Raw genomic sequence first — 18,102 nt, forward strand, 5'->3', positions numbered from 1 at the left:
TAGCAGACTCAAAAAATTCCTACAGAAAGCAAATTTGAACAACAATAGTGAAATCAATCTTGAAAAAATGTAATTAAATTTTTGTCATCATTTTACAATTTAAAATAGATTAAAAACATTAACAAAATGAATTATTGATTAAGAAATTAAGTAATATTTGTAAAAAATTGCGAAAATAATGTTATTGGCTAATAAGTTATCCATTAAAAAGAATAACTCTAGTTTTCTCATTTAACGAGCATTGCATTCAGTATCAGGCATAAAATATTACATGCTCTAGAGGTAATTTTACGGGTACCAAGCTCATTCAAATCTAATTCTCATACATTTAAGTGAAGTTCAGATATTTCAACCAAACTACTAATGTCATAGATTAAAAAAAGTAAATGACACGTCTCGGAAAGATAAAAGGAAGGTAAATTACTAACCATTTATTCTAAAAATAATACACCAATTTTCCATTTTAAATACCTCTGTTTCAGCCTGAACAATTCCGTTTCGCATCGAAAAACGTATAGTTTATTTCAAAATTCTTTGAACAGTTAGAAAATTTGGCGATAAATACACTATTAATACATATTTATTACATTTTTGTTAACGAGTGGGAAAAAATGTACAAATAAACTTGTTACCTCACAGATATTATTTAAAAGATACAAAATGAAATGAAATTGTAAATAAATTAAAATAAACCTACAATACAATGTATGCATTAATATTACCACTTGTTTTATGAATATACAAATGATGAACAAATTAATTTGACTGATATACAAAGATGAGTTTTTGAAAATGCTATCGATATGCATTAATCAATTCTTATAATTACATCGCATTAACATACAATATATTGCATACGTTGTTGTTTTTATTGCATTTTTTATTGGGAACATGAAAATTGCAAACAAATTCATTTTACTGCAAACATAATGTTTTTCTTTTCCTTTTTTTTTCTTACTTTTTTTTTCCTTTTTGTAAATGTTACAGAAATACAGCGTTCTTTGTTTTGCCGAATTAGTCTTGTATATTATTCATAGTATATTATTCGAATAATATACTATGTATTACGCATAATATTTTTATTATATCCTTAAATGATAAATTGAAATTTTCGAATAAATTTGTTTTAGAATTGCAAATTTTTTATTTGTACATTTTTTGCATCTAAAGAATTTATTCTATTTCTGAAATGAAAATGAAAATAAATTCCTGAGTAACATTCCACTCTTTTTTGTTTTTATTTTGATTATGAAAATTATAAACAAATTCATTTTGCTATTCTACTATGTTTTATTTTTGTAAATGCGTTATACGTAAAATATTTATTTTCATCCCTAAATTGGTGATGCGAATTAATTCATATAAAGTCATGATTATTACATTCTCATTTGTGTATATCAAAATAACGAACAAATAGATTTTGCTACCACAAATACATATTTGTTAATGGTGAAGTTTTTAACATTTACAATAAGTTTGGTCACAGAAAAAGATTGCTAGTTTGTCTCGTATTGCAAAATTATGGTTTTTTAAAACTCAGTTTTAACACAATTTTTGTAAATATTCACTAGTACTTTTAAACTAAAGTATTAATAAATATTAAAATGTATTCCAACTGGAGAACAATGGTTATTATATTTCAAATATTTTTTCTCTAATTCCAGCTAAATTTGTTTCAATAATTTACTCGAGTTGATGAAATTGCGCAAAAAATTAAATTTTGAGAGTCTGCTATTTTGAAAACAGGTTGCTATAAAAAAACTTTCCACCATTATAGTTTATTTAAATACTGGACATTTAACTACGCATAATTAGTATAGCTTTTCTGCATTATGACATAACTATATAATACTTATTTTATGAAAAAGCTCATTTGAAATAAATATCAATTTAATAACAAAGCAGATCACGATAATTTTTATCATCTTTCATATTATTGATTATATTTATTATTTCCGCAATTTTATCATCTTTAAAATGAAATTGTGATGTAAGATTCTGAGCTAATTTGTTATTTAATTTAGCCTCAAATCATTGTCTAATCAATTAATCAATTCAGGGTCAAATTTTATTTTGTCATAAATTTTGTAAGCATAGTTTAGACAAAGGGTTTTAGTTAGGGGAATAAACTGAAATTAAAAAAAAATCCAGCTTTATTAGAAAGCTGAAATAGATCATAGGCACGAAGAAAAAAAATAAAACATTCAAAAGTAATTGAAATTTAAAATAATGGCACAATGGCTTACATAGAAAAGAACAGCCTATGGATAGGTCAATTAAATAAAATTATCCTGAAAATCGTCAAATGGTTTTGTTTTAATTTTAAAGTTTTGTAAATATTAGACCCATATTAGACCTATGAAATATTAGACTTTGTAAATATTAGACCTATAAAACCCATATCTAAACATCAATGTTATAATTACGACATGTAAAAAAGATGTTGAGAAAATAAAATTTAGTACCATTGGCTCTACAGTGGATACGGGCATAAATTAAATAATTACCTAATTTATATTTAATTACTACTGATATGCTTTTAATAAACGCGGTACAGCAACATACAACAAGAAAAAGCTGCAGGGTGTTAGGCAGGATAAGATTTATTTTGTGCAGGGTCACCAGCCAACTCATTGCGAGTCATTGAAAGCAACTAGGGAAAAATCTTCTTCTGCCTTTATGCACTGATTCGCAAATCGATCAGATTATGATACAATTTACCATGTTTCTGGCTCAATGGAAACACAAAAAAGCTCCGTAATTATTTCAGTAAAATAGATAGTAAAATATCGTTTTGTAATCTGCGTTAAAACTTGGTAATTTTATCGTGATACCTTAGAAAATTACATTAAAAACCATTTATTCGGTTAAATTTACCTTTCAGTTTGGTATTTTTACTAATTGTGTGGTAATAGGAACTGTAATTTTGAAAAACAGAATTTCCGGTAAGACTTTACCATATATAAATGAAAAAAATTACCAATTGAATTGCTTAACTATCGCATATTTCAGTTTTTATTACCTCAGTTATTATTATTTTTTACCAGAAATTTCGTAACCATGCATAACGGTAATTTAACAGAGTTTTTTCCTTTGCGTGTTTTTGTGGTGATCAAATCAAAAATTTAATTTTATGCGATAATTTTGACGTTTTATCGAAATGCATATCTACAAGTCTTTGCACACATTTTTTCAATAAGTAAATAAATATATAGTTTTAAATTTCATTGCAACTATTAGGTTTGATTTTTATCTTTTTGGTATATAATTAAAAAGTTCATATTGAATGAGTCTTAATTTTTCTCGTAAATTTTTACCTAAATAGAATACTTATACGCATTTTAATACAGTTAAGTGAATTCGGTAATAATATAAACTAGTACCGTGCATAAGGCATAAGTTTTCTTTTGTTCGCATTTTTCTATTATACTTGTTCAAATTATATTTGTTTCGATTAACTTGTCTCTCCAACACATTTCAATTATACTATTTAAATTATAGTAGTTAAAAATTTAGTAATTTAAACTAAATTGTAGAGTCAAATAAATGTAAAAATAAAAAGAAAGAAGACAAAGAAAAATTAAATAATGACTGTAAAATTAAAGATTGACTGAAAGCTTCCTACAATAAAACAAAATACGAAGAGCATGCAACTTTTGAAAATGGCGAAAGTGTTAAAAATTCCATTGTATTAAAAAATAAACTCTAATGACAAGAAATACAGATTAAAGTGCTCATAAATGCCAACTCAGAAGTCCTAGAACCTCACAAAGTGGTAACAAAATAACAATAAAAATAACCAAAATTTGTTTAATTTTTTTAAGCATTTATAAACTTTACAGCACGATATGCTCTTCTTGTATATTTCCTTAAATTTATTACATAAATAGTGGTCAAAATCATTGTAACAAATTTTATTCAACTGCAATGTGCTTTTTTATAATTTTTACTTTATCTGTGCCTTTCAATGTATGCATTGTACATAGATTTTTTTATATGTGTGTGCCACGTAATTTTATTAGCAAAGAATCTCCCCTTGCAACCCAAAACTTTGGTGCCTTTCTATTGAAGTGATTCAAGTGTCTGTATACAAAATAGTTTCTTTTCATGACGAAAGGTTAAAAAATCAAACTAAAATACTATCAATAAAAGTTATATATGCCGATCATAATTCATAAAAAATTGCATTTTAAATACTAGAATCAAAACGAAACATTTTTATTTGAAATTAGCTTCGTTTCTAGACATCAATCATCAAAATAAATAGTTTTCCATAAAAATCTATATAATAATTCATATAACTCGTTTTCATGTAAATTGATGCTATGATTAAAAATTTAAGAGATAAATATTTAAGTTAGATTTCAAAAAAGTTTACAATTTCAATCCTAATTTTAACCAATATTGGTAATAAGCACATTTTAAAAATAACTTGTATTTTGTAGTAACATACAATTTTATTTTCATGACTACAATTTGTATTGATATTAACATTCAGAAAACATTGCTAGATAGATACTCTGTATATATTTTTATCTAACACGGCGTTTCTGGATACAAATAATTTACTCTGTTTTAGTTTCTCTGATACCATATCAAGAATCACTATTGAAAATTGTAAAAAAGTGATATTTGATTTGTTTTGCAAAAAAGTTGTTTCCTTATACCGTAATTTCTAACTTGGAGTGAATGATTAGTAACAATGAATAACTAATTTCTAACATTGCTCCTGATTCCTTAAAAAATAAATACTTTTGTTTACCAAATTATTCATAAGTATTATACATATTATGCATGCATTATAAAGGATATGAAGGAATTTTCAATAACCATTTTTCTTAAATCTTAGTGTCATTGTTAAAAGAAAGTATTTGTGAAGAAAATGAAATGTGCATTAGATGTTGTGTACACAATTTTCAAATGAATTCTGTGGTGTTATATTTTCATTTTTTAGAAGGTCACAGTATTTATACTTTAAAAAAATAAAAGCTCAAATTAATTTAAAATACACTTTTATTCTTACAATTAGTTTTAAGGCAATCGTAATATTTGAAGCATTTATATAATTTTATTTATTTAAAATAGTTTCTACTTGGCAACTTTCTTTTTACTTTAAATCATTTATCAAATTTTTAGGAAAGTTTTAATAATTTACATCATTTAAAGTAAATTACAAAATACTTTCCTCATTCATACCATTTACACTGCTAGTCTTAATATTTAAACATTTTAGCAGTTTGTTACAGTTTTTAAAACTTTCGTTTAACTTAATATTGTTTTTAAAACATTTTCCTGTAATTCTTATAGTTTTAAAGCAGTTTTGTCACTTGTAATTGTTTTACTTTAAATATTTTTCTCCTTAATTTCCTTTTTTTTTAAAAAATCATAGCTTGAAGCTTTTTAAATGTTTTGTACCTTTTTAGATCTTTAAAGCAATTCCAAAAATCGATTTGTTCTAAAACTTATCTTAACTTTCGTTTATTTTGACTCTAATTTGTTAAAGTTTACCGTCTTTTATCTAATAGTTTTTTGATTAAACTTTAAGCACAAAAAATGAAGCGCTTTTGACAAAAAATTAAATATCATTTCATAATTCTAAAAATCATATTAAGATATCTCTTACCGTTTGATTCTGTGATACCGTACCAGGCATCCCTGAGAAAGGAAAGGAATCTTCGAAAACAATTGCGGTGAGTTTTCTTGGACGAATCATATGAGGGCTGCTCAGTTGATACTTGGGGAGTAAAAGTTTTTGGTCTAACTCGGGAACGTGCCCCGGAGTGTTGTGAAACTACACCATACATTATATGGGATTCTACTTAAAACATCCTTGAAAAATAATTTTTGTCACATTGATATGAATGGAAGGGATATGTTCATGCAGAAGGCTGAGATTGAAGAAAAATTAAAGGAATTGAAATGAGAAACATAGAAAGATTTTATAGTAAATGCGCGAAGAAATTATCCTGGAAAAATTCAACTTTGGATGCTAAAGGCAAATATTTTTATTACTTTGATGTTAAATATATTTTGGAGCACATAATGCTCTTCTTATGGAGGTGCTGGCCAATTTTTAACAAGTGAACCGATGGCAACAGATATGTAGTATATTGACATTATAATTTCTATGCTAGACATCTTTTAGTTAAAAACATCATTTTCAATGGAAATTACTTTTCATAAGGAAATCTAATATCATCAGGAAGTTTGCATTTCAGGCACGGAAAAAAGCTCTGAAAATAACGACATTTAATAAATGGAAATTATCACAGAAAATTCGGAAAAGAAGTAAGTTTCGAAAAAATTCCGCGAACTTTGAATAAGACATGATAATATTCCTTTTAAGATCTTAAAACACAACTCAAATACATTTATATTTTGTTGTGGTTGACAGCTATCTTTGGAATAATAAAGAGACTACATTTATCACAGATATAATTGGACAATTAACAGTAAGTTTTAGTTACAGGTGGTCATATTTTTTTCTCTTCCTGTAAATGGAAACTCGCCAGACATCGATATAAAATATACTTTCTTTTAACCAATTAAAAGTTGTTGTTTTTTTCTACCGCTAAGTTTTATTTGTAAATACGCCGATGTGTTGAGATATTTTTACAATAAGCTTCCATTCTTTATTCTAGAGTGAGATGACATCGTCCCGTTTTGAAGAATTTAGAAATCTATGAAGTTTGTTTGTTGAGTTTACGTGACACATTGTCAGTGTAAGCTCGTAAGAGAGGATCCAGAAGTTTTCGTTTGGCGGGACCTTTTATAAACTGGAACGTGATGTGCCTATGGCAGGAAAAACAAGTTTTTGGCAATCATCACGTGGTCTGATTGTAGATAGTGAAGCGACACGGGATGATTGCATGGCTCGTCATTGGTTTTTCATCAGTGATTGATTGAGAAAAGGGATGAAAATAGGGAGCGGGCAGGGAAGATGCAGGGATGCTGAAGCCTGTTGCGCCCTCCGCTTTACTGGCAGTCAGAGAGCTGGCATCCTTTCCTCCAGATTGTCACAGAGGGCGCTGGATCGGATCTGCTCCTGCAGAATCCTGTTCATCCGCTAACACGATCTCATCAGTAGACCAGAAAACTATCCCAATAACTTCACCGCTCCGAGTATCTTTATATACGAAAGAGTTTTTCTTCCAGCTAATAAATAGTAAAGGATTAAAAATAGTAATTTCTAATCCAATCAGAAAATTAACTGATATTATCTAATGCTTATTAAGAAAAACTTATAACAGGTCTGTTTTTTAGTTTAAAAATATATAAAAAATAACAACACTTTTTAAATTAAAATATAAGTAACTCTTCTAATTCAGATGTAAAAAGTCAAATTATTATTTTATATTATTATTTACCTAGTAATTAATAATTATCAAATTAATTACTAACTTCCATTTCAGAAATGTTTAAAATGAAAACACCTATAAATATTATTTTTTTGAATGAATTTCAAAATGGAAAATATATAGCAAAATATTATGATTTTAAAATTAATCTTCCGTGATATTATTTTTTAACTTATTTCAGAGTATCTATATCTATATCTATATATATATATATATATATATATATATATATATATATATATATATATATATATATATATATATATATATATATATATATATATATATATATATATATATACATATATATATATATATATATATATATATATATATATATATATATATATATATAATATATATATATATATATATATATATATATATATATATATATATATATATATATATATATATATACATATATATATATATACATATATATATATATATATATATATATATATATATATATATATATATATATATATATATATATATATATATATATATATATATATACAAATATCACGATTAGCGTTCTACTCCCATGCTTTTAACATCAATCAAAATTTTAAAAAATGAGTGGCATTTTATGCAATATAGATCTTTTTAAGTATTGCTTAACCTAGTTTTAAAACATTCATTGTACAAGTTAATTTTAGAAACACATTACCTGCTTTAGAGATATTTCAGTTAAATAACAATTTTATTTGATTTTTTAAATGTTACTATCAAAGCTATTCCAAATCAGGTTATTGAATGCAAATAAAATCACAAAAGATTTAAAAAGAAAAAAAGATAATGAAGCTCTTTATTCTTTTTCAATCAATAGAAACTATTTTTCAAAGAGTTTAAATTTTGTATACCGATTCTCATTACAGAAAATCGTGAAGCGCTTCTTTAGTGATACTTATTAATGCTTTTTTTATTAAATAATAAAGTTACTCAATATTTTGTGATATTGTTTTAGGTAAAGTAACAGTTTTGCGATGTCAGTAAGTTTCAGTGTAACTAAAGGTGTGTTTTTACTTAATAATTATTAAATGTTATTTTGTATGTGATCTTTTAGGGGAATTGGAAATAACATTTTCCCTGACAGCTCATATTTAACAATTGAATTAGCGTTGAGAAACTCTGTATTTCTAACTTTCAAGTTTCATATAATCAATTAACCATTTTTTTCTTCAAGTTTTAAAATCTTTCTCACACATTTCTTCTTCCTTAACACTTTTTAGACTATGTATATTGTTCAAAAATAAATATGAGCTGCTTCAATTTTCAAATTCGACTATTATTAGTTTCAGATCTATTATGACACACATTTTGCTGTGTATAAGTGCATAATGATGAATTTCTTCTGATTTCATAATCTGCAGTCAATCATAGAAAAAACCACTAGTTTTTTTAAAATTCGACCAATCCCTTCAATTTTTCATTTCTGGAATGAAACTATCTTTGCAAAGTGGAATTTTTTCATATTTAGTGCTAATATTCTCTATTTGAGTACTTAAACACAGCCGTAATTATCTAATATCTGTTTCTAATGCAACTATTTCATATTAACTCTTTCTCGTTCATTTTAGGCTTGTGCAAATACCACTTCAAAATGAATAAACGATTAAAAGTTTTTGCATCTGAGTAAATAGGAACAGATTTTAACAATGCCTTTTACTGAAACTTGATAAGTAATTAGTTTCGTTGTTTCGTTATTGAGTTTCTGAGCGAGAACAAAAAATTTCTAAGCTGTAAAAAATATCTTTTACAACGACAAATTCGAAGGATTGCGACCACTAGTGTTACAGTGAAGTATTTTTCTCGTACATTATCATATTGAGCTAGTAATTTGGAAATTTAAATACAAGTCGTAATTTTTTGTGGAACATATGATTAGGAAATTTAAATAAATAAATGAATATATAACATATTATTAATATCTGCGACTATAAATACATAATAAATTAATGATTCTAAATAAAATATACAGTTCATTATTGCTATGTTTTATTTAATTTTATATCCCATTTTTCAAGCTTTTGCTGATGAAAATTTTCACAACCTAAAAACTATTATATCGAAAGTAGAGAGTCTTATATCAAGAATATCACTAGATATGAAATAATATTTTTTGGTTTTTGCGTCATAATACGTAATCTGTACAAATTAGTCGAACAAGTATTATTGCATTACATATTGGGTTTTCGTATAATATATTTTTAGAAATTTCGTCAAAAATGAAGAAATATGTACCCGTTAATTATTATTTAATCAAGAAAAGAAAAACAATGTCGAAATATGATAATTCCTCAAAGTTTAAGGTGGTAGACTGAATAAGTGTCCTTACATTATGAAGCTTAGGGGTACTTTGAATGACCTTTGAAACCCACTCTGTTTCCTCGAGCAATCAAACAGGTTTCGGGGTTTATAGTCTCACCTTCCTCAGTAGTGATTTGTCAAATAATTTTATTTTTTTTTCTTGGTTTTTTTTATTTTTTAAATGCTAATTTGTGATAGCATACTTTTGAGGCAAAAGTATGCGCAAATAGGCATACTTTTTAAAATAATTTCAAACAAGGATTTTAATTATATACATTAAAGGTGTTCATGATTGAACACCCGTTATAATTTATTCAGTAAGTGCTATTGTTTGTTACAAGTATAACACTCATCATTGTCGCAAGTTACACCTATTTTTAAATTTTTCCAACATTTATGTCATTTTTCGTTTTTAACAGAAACTATTTGAATCATTAAGCGTTTCTCCATGTGTTGAAAATTTTCAACAATCCACTTAGATTTATTTGCTTTTTTTTACTGGTGTGATCAATGAAAATAATTTTGGAGTTCAAACAGACACGTTAAAATTTTTTTTTAATTTTTGAAATGTTAACAATGATTTTTGATTTACATTTTCTACGTTTTTTTTTAAAAATTCCAAAATTTAAAGTTTTCGAAGCTTTTTTAAACTAATTGTTCCATAGGACAATAGTTCTGGTGGAAAAAACAATTTTCTTTTTAATGAAAATTTGCTTTCTGATCTTTTATATTAAAAAATGCTGAATGTGAAATTGAAAAAAAGTTCATTGACTTTTTCAGGACAAAAACATGGCTGTTTCTTTATTGACTTACCCCAATGAAATTATATAAATATTAGAAACTTTCTTGTAGAAACGTTTATTCATATTGAGTTGATCATGGTAAAGAAAGTAATTTGAAATGCCCACATATATATATAAATATCTAAGAATTCAAAGTTGCAACAATCTGTTCATTTATTTAGAAACAAAATGTCAAAACAATAAAATTATTCTGTGCAAAAATTATAATAAAAGCTGAAAAATAATGAGCATTTTCAGTTGAGCACATTTAATTACAGACAAGAAAGGTACTCTTAGTGTCACTGTTAGTGTTATTTTCTTTTTACATTTAACTTTTTTCATTTTAAAATAATCTGCTTAAAAGATTTTTCCAATCTCGAAGTGGTTACAAGAGCTTAAATTGTTGAAAACATAAGTTTGAGTAAAATTATTTGTCAGGAATGACAGAAATTTCACAGAAAATGAGACAAATAATGAAGTCAGAAAGGATCACGATACTTATTAAAATATTATTTAAAAACTATTTCTCTAAAGAAATGAACGTTTCTCTAATGAGTTCGAATTTAGCTAATAATTTATTACAGAAAATACTTGTGAAATACAGAATTATGCTGGAACTTTAGAATCTATTATTCAAACAAACTGAATTTTTATTCAAATTTTTGAATTTAAGCTTTCAAATGTAGTCATTAAAAATGCAAACAATAAAGTTTCTGATTTGGGAGAAAAGTCTGAAATATAAAATAATTTTTTAGCTAACAATGCTTTTCGTCTGAATAATGAATTAAACTTGGTGACGTATTTAAAATAAAAATTGCAGTTTTCCGTTTTTTTTTTAAATTTATAACTTAATGATTCTATGAATAAAAAAACAACGTAAAAGCTATCTTTAGAAGAGTTCAGTCCGATTGGCTTCGTTTTCTTGAATGATCAACAAAAACTTCAGTTAATAAACTGATTAAAGTAGAGAAAAGTAAATTTAGACTCAACGTAGTTAAAACATTTATTAATAATTATCAATGATTGTATCAGGCTTATTGTGATAAAATAATAAGCTATATGAAGGTATATGGATAGGTAACACTAAAAAATAAAGTTCAAAAGTTTGGGTTGGTTATTAATTGATACACATACACATGTAGGCTTGTCTGCTCATTACAAAGTTCAGATTATAAACTCTTGTCAAGTCAAAATACAGATAACACAAGATAGAGACAGGCATCACAAACGTATATCCCGGGATTTAATCATTCGATTTACAGAAGCCTCACTCACCAAGTAGCATCGCCTTTCCACCAATCGCTATGTAAAAGGGCTCGAGTGGGTTTAAATACTACTGCAATCTTGGATTTGTAATAATAAATAAATAAATTTGATTTAGGTACGTATAAAAGAGTGTGCGCCTTATACAAATAATTGCTTATTTGTTGTCAAATTGAAGATTGTTGTTGTTGTGGTTCATTTACGTCGCACTAGAACTGCACAATGGGCTATTGGCGACGATCTGGGAAACATCCCTGAGGATGATCCGAAGACATGCCATCACAATTTTGATCCTCTGCAGAGGGGATGGCACCCCCGCTTCGTTAGCCCGACGACCTGCACGCGAAGTCGAGCACTTTACGGTAGCACAGTTTAACGAGGACCAATACCGCACGCCCTCGGTCCCTACGCAGACTGATCCAAGTGGTCACACACCCGCTCACTGACCGCAGCCAGTGATGCTTGACATTGGTGATCTGGTGGGAACAGTGTCTTAACGATCAGTCCACTGCGGGACGTCAAATTGAAGAACAGACCAAAATAAAAGAAGACATCACATCGGAATTGAACCCTCTACCTTAACGCTTCAGAACGCTTGGTGGAAGGAAAATATGCGACATCAGCAGCTTCAGTAATGTGTGGTTGTTTTACTTGCAATAAATGCTAAGGGGTCTTCGTGTGGTATCGCTGTACAGTCAACTGCTTTGAAGATATAGGGAAATCAAAAACTTGTGCTATCTGTTTTTCAAATTGAGAAGAGTTAAGCAATTCTTTGTATTTTTTACAAAAAAACCTACATATGTAAAGGACTTCTACTCCCATAAAGGATGAATAGAACAAACGCATTAGCTTGATGTATGCGAACATATTATTTTTAAAACACTTGAAAGCATTATTTTGGCTCATTTTCCCTCTGATCAATAAAAGAAATTAGGAAAATAAGTACTTAACAGTCATCTAATTCCTATCAGCCATATAAATAAACCACTATTTTGAATAAACCACAGAGATGTAAACAGACTACAGCTCTTCTATTAGTTAAATATTAGGCATTATAAAGTAATTATTACCAAATAAATGATAAAAAGAACGAAAGTTTTGAAAAATTTCTTGGTAATTTTACTATAATGCTGTAGATCATGGCATAAAAATCATTTATTTTTGCTAAATTTGCATTTCAGTTTAATATTTTTACTAAAGGCGTGGTAATAAGAACTATGATATTGAAAACTAAAATTTCCGGTAAATCGTTAACATGAGAACGGAAAAATGTATAGTTTAAATACTGTTAGGTTTTATTATGTTGTCTTTTTTTTTTTACCAGAAATATCATTACCATACAAGCATGATAATCTTACTAGCATTTTTTCTGCGTGTGATCAGATCTGTTAATGGTTAGAGTAAACGATATTTTAAGTTAAATTTGGCTGCAAAGTATATTTAAGCTTTATTGACAGTGTATTTAAGCTTTAACTACTCAAAACAGGAATTTAGAAACAAAGGATTATTAAGTAAATAGGATTAAAAGTTTTAACCATCACGTCCATTCATTTAATGATATTTAAATCTGGTATTTAGCTTTTATTTTAAAGGCAAAAGAAATTCTGTATACTTAGCAAGATAAAATCTCACCCAGGAAATATTTTTCTAAATTAGATATAATTTTTAAAAAAAGCCAGCGTTTTAACTTCTATTATTTTGATTCTAAAGACGTTATAAGTTTTAATTATGACAGTGACTTAATTCATACAACTTAAACTTAATAACTTTTAATGTAACTCGAATTCCATTCATAGTTGCTTATTTATTTTGAACACATAAAATATCTTAGTGATTTTTAGAGCAGTTTGAGATAAAATAAAAGGAATTAGAAATTATTATTAACTTGAGAAATTCAATACAAAATATTTTGCTTAGTAACATTCTGTAATTATTTTTTAGAAAGATAATTTAAGTTGTTTTTATTGCTTTTTTTAAGTAAAAAATAATTGCTGAATGAAATACCATACTAGTTTTCAGTTATCATTTAAAATTAATAGTTGATGTATAAATTAATGTAAATAATCCATTAGTGATAAATGTAATTAATAATTAATGTATAATTCATAATAATGTATAATGTATAATTTCATATAGAAAAAAGAAACTGACATAATATTTTTACTTTATAGTTATATCACTTAAAATATCTAACGCTGAAAAATGTGAATAAAAATGAATTAATTAGATTAATTGCAGAATTTAAGAGTTTTCAGTTTCTTATTAGTTTATATCCATAGCTTATTAACACTTTATTGAAAATAATCGAAACTGATTTATTTCCACTTTAGGCTGAATACAATTTAATTGTCCGTATTATATTCTTCGCGATAATAATATTAGTAAGTCTAGAACAACAATATCAAGGTCAGCAAAAATTTATTGTTTTCCTCCCATTTATTCCTCTGTAATCTTGTTAATGGATTTTAATTAGTATGAGAAAGCTTAGGACGTTAAGCTGATTATAATTTAATAAGCAATTTAACTGTTAATTAACAAAGAACTGGCATAATTCTTAGATGGTTAACTTTTGTCCTACTTTGAACATTAGATTTAACAATTTATATGATAGATAAAAAATAATCGATGAACTACTGAATTACATTATTAATGCTATAAGATCGTTCCCAAGCATTAAACTCTATCCATTTCAATTGTATGAATATTATTCCAATCGCATTTATTGTTTTGTTTTGAAATACAAACGATCATTTTCAAGAAGCACATTTGGATTCAAATGAGAGTAAAAGACAACAAATATCAATGAAGAACTAGTAAGATGTATCTAAATGTACTAGTAAGATGTAAGACTAGTATGATGTATTAAAAGTAACTTTCATACAGGCTCATTAAAAAAACAATTATCATGCGCTAGATACCACTATTCGGCATACACATCACACATGCAAATTAATTAATATTTCAGTAAAAAAACTGAAACTATTTACATCTGAAATATCTAAACATGAAGCATGAATAAATAAAACAGTTTCATTCATATTTATGTGAAAAAATACTTTACTCTACATAAAAAAACTAAACTCAGTGGCGCGACAGCCTATAGAGGGCCAAGGCCTAATGTGCCCATCTCAGTTTTCTTGACCATGGGCTCTGGGTTGCAGGATCAGAAGTTCCGGTTAGGTGGTCAGCCGAACGCGAAACCCCTAGTGTTTAGCTCCCAAGCATGCTTGGTACTCTTTTATCAACCCACTGAAGGGATGAAACTCTGAGTCAACCTTGCCCGGCACGAGAATCGAACCCAGGACCTGTGCCACAGCAGCGCGAAGCGCGACCATTACTTTATATAACAAATCTTAATTTCTAATTGTCTTGTACGAAACGGGAAAATGATTCCAGACTTTATGCACTGTAAAAAATTCCGGATTAAATTCCGGTAAAAAGTATTGTTTGCTGTAAAATCCATTTTTACCAAAAGGCCGTGCATTTTTAAAATCCTTTTTTACGTTCAGACAAAAACGTATGCATCAAAATTTTTGCATTAATATTTTCTGCGAAACCCCTGAATCTCTGTAATATAAATAAATATTACCGTAAAAATCACTATAAATCTTTACTGTAAAAATGAATTTTACTTAAAAATGGATTCTATGGATGCTTTACTCAGTGGATTAGTGCTTTTTACCGTCATTTGATCCGGCATTTTGTACAGTGTAAGATAACAGTTTAAAACATAAAACTTTACATTACTTTCCAAATAGTAATACAATATTTTGCCAAATCTATCGAAACCACATTCGTAGAAATAGCGTGGTGCATTTAATTGTCGCAAAGTTATTCAATAAATTATTCATATATATGAAGGCTTAAATGCTTTAACAGTTTACCAATGACATAGTGAACGACACTTAGGCCATGTCTCTTGACGAATATCGTAACATCAAAATCTGTAAACGTGCCATCGAAAGGGATGTGTGCATATTCAACAACCATCAATATGACAATCTATTCAACTTGTACATCAATGGTAATACTTCAAATAAAGTCAATTTTGAGGAGAATTATAACTTATCACTGGACTTCATTTGGAAGCGTTCTAGAATAGAATTGTTGTATTCTACCGAACAATTAATGATCTTAGAATTTTCTGTTGAATGAAGTAATAAAGAATATGTGCATATAACATACATTATTGGCGACTTATCATTATGAGCTTATTAATAATTACGAAGCATTAGTGAAATTATTATGAACTATTAATAATTTTAATTTAAGTATTAAAAATTCCAAAATAAGAACAAGTATTTTTGTTTGTGTTCATTTTGAAGTTGTTTACTTCATCACGAGATGCAAAAAAGTGGTTTTAAAATTTGAAAAAAAAAACAGTACGTTGCGATACTTTTTCAAACACTGCAAAAACATCACCAATATTGTGTCGCATGAATTTTTGCACCTCCATCTCATAATGCAAGATACTTTGGTATGATTTATTTTGAATTTTATTTTATTAAACTAATAGTTAATTTATAAAAATATATAAATTAGTTTTTTTTTCAGTAAGGCAATAACGCTTCACGCGGGAAAATAAAATTTCGATCTTGTTTCTAAATAAACTGATCTAAAAATATTATATTCATATTTTTGACAATAACGTCTTTTTATCAATTCCTTATATTTATATATTCTTTCTTAGCTTCTATTAAACACTTATTACAAAAAATATCTTTGTCATTTAAATTTCCTGCATAATATTCAAGCTTATTATTTTTTTTGTATTTTTTTGATTTCTAAAGTATGAGCTAAATATACATACATTTAGAGTATTTTTTATCAAATATAAATGTTAAAGGTTATTTAAATATTTAGATCAATGTTATTTTGAAGACTTAGTTTTATTAATTTAGAAAACTTAGTTCCTTAATAAAATGTTTTCTGCTATATGTTGCTAATTCACCATAAAAAAATATTTCTTGCGCCCAGAAAATATTAGTTGAGGAAAAGTGAGGAAGGCAAAACAGCTTAAACAAGTTATAAAACAAAGCATATGGCAAAGTAACCTTTTCCTCTTTCCAGTAAATCTCAGAGTTCCTACAAAATTCAGCTAGAAGACGAGGAGAAAATCAAAAAAGAAGAAAAATTGCCTGAGGACTGAGACTAGCGAAGAGATCTTTTCCATCTTTGTGAACATGTTTAGACAGGTTTCAGCTCCCTCGTTCTTTACGGGCACAAATTATATGGTTTCTGTATTTCTTATATCGAAAAGTATGAATATTTTCAGTTATCTTCTCAGTATCAAGAAGAAATAATTTGCGCAAATTGAGATACTTTGGTAAAGCTGAGAAACTAAAACAAAAATAAGTAAATGACCATAGCATTTTTTCGTTTTGTTTTGAGGGGAAAATAATTTTTTATTTCCTTTTTTGGAATCTTCAATTGTTAAAAATCACCTTCCAAAGTCCTTCAAAAAATTCAAATTGCTTGCATGTTTTATTTTTTTTAAAAACAGTAAACATTTTGTTGATTATATTTCAAAATGCTGGTATAAAGATACTTTTACATTAACGAAACAATTTATAAATATTTTTTTTAAATAAGCAATTGAAGAAAGCGTAATGATATTTATTTGATTTTGAGAAATAATTTCAGATTAGTTCTTTCTGTTATTGCTTGTGATAGGTTGAATTAGAATTATTTTTGATACTTCCTGTAACTTTTGATAAGGTTTTCTCAAAAGGAAAGGAAAGGTAAGGAAAATCTACAACATAAATAATACCAAAAAGAATTTATTTACGGAAAATTCCTTATAAAAATTTAAATTTAGAAAGAAAATTAAAATTTTGTTTTCAAGCGGGCTATTAAAAATTTCAGACAGATAAAAAAAATTTCATATAAATAAAACATTATATAATCATTTTTATCTTGTTTTATAGGGACTAAAAAGGTAAACTGGTACTCTTTGCTCTTGTGGATTTTTTTGTTCCAAAAATCACTTAACTGTAAGGCTCAAAGAGTTGATATAAAATATGCTAACTCAGACACAATGCAATTTCTCTAAGTAAACATACTTTTTTTTGACGAATTTCCAGTAAAATCGCATGTATTTTTATAGATATAAATTATATTATTAATTAATCTTAGTTTTCATGTTTTGTAAATTTTCATTTAGTCTTATTCAAATGCGTAAATTGTTTATAACATTTCTTGATATCGCTTACAATATAATTTCTCTTACACGCTGTATTTTAGAAATGTACGTCATGAGCGCATAAATTATGCAAATGAGATTTTATTATAGAAAACCTGTAGATTAATGAATGAACTAATGAGGAATGTTTTTTGATTCGCCCACTGAACTCAATAAATTAGTTTATGAGTCACGCGTTTTC

At 27.0% G+C, this 18,102-nt stretch overlaps 1 protein-coding gene across 7 annotated transcripts in view; it reads right to left on the minus strand.

Annotated features, from left to right (window-relative positions):
• The window catches only part of LOC107446668 (A-type potassium channel modulatory protein KCNIP1), a 197,124-nt gene that overhangs the window by 103,028 nt on the left and 75,994 nt on the right, over positions 1–18,102 (minus strand). Inside the window, exon 1 of one of the 7 annotated variants that reach the window (XM_016061376.5) lies at positions 5,624–6,977. The exons of the other annotated variants lie outside the window; for them this stretch is intronic. Within the exon in view, the coding sequence (XP_015916862.1) occupies positions 5,624–5,804 (181 nt within the window). The 5' untranslated portion in view covers positions 5,805–6,977. Of the gene's footprint in view, positions 1–5,623; positions 6,978–18,102 lie in introns of those variants that run through there. 7 annotated transcript variants of the gene reach the window in all.

This window comes from Parasteatoda tepidariorum, chromosome 11 (assembly GCF_982258835.1).
Source record: "Parasteatoda tepidariorum strain Cologne lab strain chromosome 11, Ptep-v5.0, whole genome shotgun sequence".
In the NCBI taxonomy this organism is placed as follows: Eukaryota; Metazoa; Arthropoda; class Arachnida; order Araneae; family Theridiidae; genus Parasteatoda; species Parasteatoda tepidariorum.